At 46.6% G+C, this 5,000-nt stretch overlaps 1 protein-coding gene across 1 annotated transcript in view; it reads right to left on the bottom strand.

The window, feature by feature from the left end:
• Positions 1-5,000, bottom strand: part of rasgef1ba (RasGEF domain family, member 1Ba) — a 37,874-nt gene that overhangs the window by 2,702 nt on the left and 30,172 nt on the right. The window contains exons 11-12 of the mRNA XM_063195768.1: positions 1,454-1,549; positions 562-685 (exon numbers count right to left, since the gene is read on the bottom strand). Of these exons, the coding sequence (XP_063051838.1) occupies positions 562-685; positions 1,454-1,549 (220 nt within the window). The remainder of the gene's footprint in view (positions 1-561; positions 686-1,453; positions 1,550-5,000) is intronic.

Raw genomic sequence — 5,000 nt, 5'->3', positions numbered from 1 at the left:
TTTTTGTCATTCTTTCAACTTCAATCCCTCCATGAGAGGAAGGAGAAAGTGAAAGACAAGAGGAGGAGAGAGAGAGAGAGAGAATGAGGAAATGGTAGATAGAGAGAGAAAAAAAAGGGAGGGATAATATGAGAAAGAGCAGGTGTTGTGATAGCTCAGACACTAAGCTGTGTATCTGTGTAGTGCAAGTCTGGAGTCTAGCCTCTAGCCTACACTCTCTCCATTCTGGCCAGACACTCTGCATTCCACGACACTGGCTTAGTATCTACCTCAGACATTATACACCTGTGTGTGTGTGTGTGTGTGTGTGTGTGTGTGTGTGTGTGTGTGTGTGTGTGTGTGTGTGTGTGTGTGTGTGTGTGTGTGTGTGTGTGTGTGTGTATGCGCGCACGTGTGTGTGTGTGTGTGTGTGTGTGTGTGTGTGTGTGTGTGTGTGTGTGTCTGTGTGTGTGTCTGTGACGTGAGGTGTGTGTGTGTGTGCATGTATGCGTGCGTGTATGTGTGCATGTGTGCGTGCGTGGTGTGTGTGTGTGAATGCATATCTGTGTAGGGTCTCCTTACCATCCTCGCTGAAGACGGGTGCGGTGAGCAGGTACTGCAGGATCTTGCGGTCCCTCTCGAACGGACACTCCACCTTCTTCCACGTCATCAGCTCCCGCACCTGCTTACTGAGCTCCCAGAATTTCTACACAGAGACAGAGAGAGAGATAGAGGGAGAGGGAGAGAGAGAGAGAGAGAGAGAGAGAGAGAGAGAGAGAGAGAGAGAGAGAGAGAGGAGAGACCATTAGCACCAATAGAATTTAGAAATACATGGACATGAATGTATGCCCAACCACACACAGACAGTCACACACACACACACACACACACACACACACACACACACACACACACACACACACACACACACACACACACACACACACACACACACACACACACACACACACACACACACACACACACAGACACACACACACACACACACACACACACACACACGCGCACACACTTAGTCACACATGGAAATTTCTATAAGATCTGCGTTGGAGCTCTTGCTGATACTTCCCCTTTCCATGACAACCTAAGTAAGTATGCTAGTGTTGCTGTGTCCATGCAGTATGTGTGTGTGTCTGACAGTGTTTCCAACCAAACAAGCTAGAAACATGGTTGCTATGGATCTTTACTGTTTTGGATCCAAAAACACAATTTGTCTGGAAAGATAAGACATGTTTGATACCCATTTCCACATATTGCCATTACGGCAACTTTTCCAGCCCAGCCTTACTCTACTCTGCCCATTTGTGTCCATTGTGTCCATTGTGTGTGCGTGTGTGTGTGTGTGTGTGTGTGTGTGTGTGTGTGTGTGTGTGTGTGTGTGTGTGTGTGTGTGTGTGTGTGTGTGTGTGTGTGTGTGTGTGTGTGTGTGTGTGTGTATTCTCCAGACGCTCACCTCGAAGTTGACCTGTCCGTTGGGAAGCCTGTTGGCACAGCCCTCGTTCAAGAAGTAGATGTCCTTGATCATCAGACTGAAGAAGGGGATGACAATCTGAAACACAACAAAGACAAACAAGAATGCAATTCAGACACCATTTCTTAAAGAATACCATTTAGACATCAATCTTTAAAGGATACAATGTACACACCATTTCTTAAAGAATGCCATTTAGACATTTAGAGGAAACAATGTCGAAGCCACTTCACGATACAATTGAAACATCATTTATTTATTTAAGGATACAATTTATTCTTTGGAATTAACAAATTAATTAATTCCTAGGAAATAAGTTACTTTCTAAATGTGTTCATAGCTTTCATTATGGCTCAGTTTAAATAAAGAGCACACACCCACGGACACCACTCACGTACGTACGCAGACACACACACACACACACGCACGCACACAATCTCAGACCATTTGGCCAGTGGGCCCAATAAACGGGAGCGTCACAGATGTCCTGGCCGCCAGAGTAACATGTCCACAGAGACAAAATGGCCTATATCTCATTCAGACCTGTATTTAACCCAGTGTACTGTAAACAAAGAACAGTGTGCTCAGACACACGCACACACGCACACGCTCGAATGCGCAAACACTTATGCAACACCAAACATACACACAGACACACACACACGCACGTACACACACACAAACACAAACACACACACACATTTGTCTCTTTGAGAACTACTATGACATTCCTAGTACCAGCCAGCAAAGATTTCATCACGCATAACATTTAAAAACAAAAAAGACATAAATAAATAACTTGGAGTTATGCAATCACTTTACCACAAGAACTATGAGGCTTCTCAGGAACTCAAAGTGACATTGGTCTTCTAAGGAGCAGTACACACACACACACACACACACACACACACACACACACACACACACACACACACACACACACACACACACACACACACACACACACACACACACACACACACACACACACACACAGAGGAGGCATTCCAGTAAAATTAGGAACATTCCGTATCCTGACCTTGTACCCACCCGTGTGTGTGTGTGTGTGTGTGTGTGTGTGTGTGTGTGTGTGTGTGTGTGTGTGTGTGTGTGTGTGTGTGTGTGTGTGTGTGTGTGTGTGTGTGTGTGTGTGTGTGTGTGAGTCTTGTGTGACTGTGTGGGTCCTCCCATTCACTGTCTCCAAAACAGAAGAAAAGAAAAATAAACTCAGTGCTCAGCTAACGTTAACAGCAGTAAATAACTCCGGGGAAACATCCGTGTAGAGGAGGCCCAGTTTCAGGCTACTGGAACCCGCTCCAGAGGCACCCGAGGGCAGGCTGAACAAGTCAACTGGACACGCCATCACGAGGGGAGTAGTGTTTGATTTGGCTCTTGGGAGTTTTGGCAAGATCTGTGTTTGATTAGTGTGGTCTTCTGCCAGTCTGAGGAGATCTGTCTACTTCTGTTGGTTTGTAGGCAGGCTATACAGAGCTCTATACTGGGCTACTATACCAAGAAGAAGGCTAAGTTATAAACCTATGATAACCTACAAGACGTGATAATCCTGCTAATACATAGTCCACAGGTGTCATTTACTTAAGAACATGAGGAGTCCAGACTCTTCTATTACATGATTTACCACTACCTCAAAGTCAATTTAATCTGGTTTACCACTGAGCCACGTTCTTGGAATACTCCCCGTGCTATTCTAGCAAATCTGGCCAACCTTGAGTGACTTGGTTGATTTCTGTACCAGGAGCTGGTCACGTTTGGGAATCAAAATGATTCCGGTTACCAAAAAAAGATCTGCACTGATGGTACTTGTATCCAAGGGCACCTGCTCACAAGATGTTTGAGTGTGACTTGTGGCTACAAGGACAACGTGGGAGCACATCAGATGACTGTAAACTTGAGGGTGCTTATGCATGGAGGCAGGGCAAGGGGAGAGGGTGGCTGTGGTGGCTGGGGTAGGAGGAGCTACTGTAGAGCACTCCATAAGTGTTTGCTAAATTTGGAGGAAGGCGTTGACAAGAGCACTATGGACGTGTTGAGGGATGGCTGTAATGGCCATATCTATAGCCTGGACTGAAACGTATGGAGCTGAGACAGCAAAAGATTTGGGCGGAAGGGTTAAATGTATGGGGTGGAGAGGGAAGGCTTTGGTGTGGGTTCTGAGCCTCAGGCCTAAGGGCTGCGTGCGTCCCTAGTTGGCTCCGCTCTGGACTCCAACGGGTCGGGACGGGAGGGGTCATTAGCGGACAGCGGAGCAGGAAAGACACATAACAGACATCGCTGATGGACGTGGTGACGGGAACATTTTGTGACCTGGCTGATGGCCATGTTATGTTCTCTCTCTGTCAGTCCGTCTCTCACATTTTCACTCTGTCCCTCCTTCCCTCTCTTCTCACCCACTCAACATCTCTGTCTCATTCTCTCTCTCCTTCCTTTTTCATCATATTCATGTTTTTCTGATTTCTCAACGTTTGTGTTTTTTTCTGTTCATTCTATCTCTCTCTCTCTCTCTGTCTCTGTCTCTGTCTCTCTCTCTCTCTCTCTCTCTCTCTCTCTCTCTCTCTCTCTCTCTCTCTCTCTCTCTCTCTCTCTCTCTCTCTCTCTCTCCCTCCCTCCCTCCCTTCAGAAAAGGAAACAGCCCAGTGCCTGACGTCTGGTCTCTGTGGTGCTCCCAGTTTATGGGCCCACCTCTGACCTCTCCGCTCCAAATGCAGTTCAGTTCTGCTCTTATGCAACCGTCCAAATAGCAAACCAGCACGGCCCGACTCCAAACCCAGTTACACAAGATCGTTTGTGCCTTTTTTTGTGTGGGAGCGCGTGGACGTGCATCCATGCATGAATGTGTGTTTGTTTGCGCGCATGTTTGTGTAACGGTATAAAGACCAAAGACCCCGTGTGAACGAACAAACAGAAAATCTCCCAAGACTCCTAAGTGCCCATAAGTGGAGCGTTTTGCCCTCCATCGTGCTCGCCCTGCATCCCTCCCTCCATCCCTAAGCAGACTGCCTGCGTGGGATCGGCCTCCGCACTGATTGCGTCTGATAGCCTACAAAGTGTACAGTACTGCACCGGCGCTGACGTCAGGGCTTCATCAGACCGTGTTTTTACAACACAGTCAAAACATCAGCGGCCACGCTAATTATGTTTGTGTCTCTGTTTGTGTCTGACTTCAGCTTGTGTGTGTGTGTGTGTGTGTGTGTGTGTGTGTGTGTGTGTGTGTGTGTGTGTGTGTGTGTGTGTGTGTGTGTGTGTGTGTGTGTGTGCACGTTTGTGTACAGTTACCATAAAGTAGCTGGATAGGTGTGTATCACACTATCCCCCCAAAAATATCATGGGGAAAGACAATTAATCCCATCTCTTTGATTGAATAGGATGTGCCATTAAAAACAAGGATGTTTAGCCTCCTTCATTCTCAAGATATGCAGTTATTTTGGGAGAGATACAGTAGTATTGTTGATGACTTACAGTAAAGATGACTCATGTGTTATCCTCAGCAAGGAACAAAAACATGATCGCA

This window comes from Engraulis encrasicolus, chromosome 3 (assembly GCF_034702125.1).
Source record: "Engraulis encrasicolus isolate BLACKSEA-1 chromosome 3, IST_EnEncr_1.0, whole genome shotgun sequence".
NCBI lineage: Eukaryota > Metazoa > Chordata > Actinopteri > Clupeiformes > Engraulidae > Engraulis > Engraulis encrasicolus.
The sequence above is the reverse complement of the archived record's forward strand: the minus strand, read 5'-3'. Positions and strand labels throughout refer to the sequence as shown.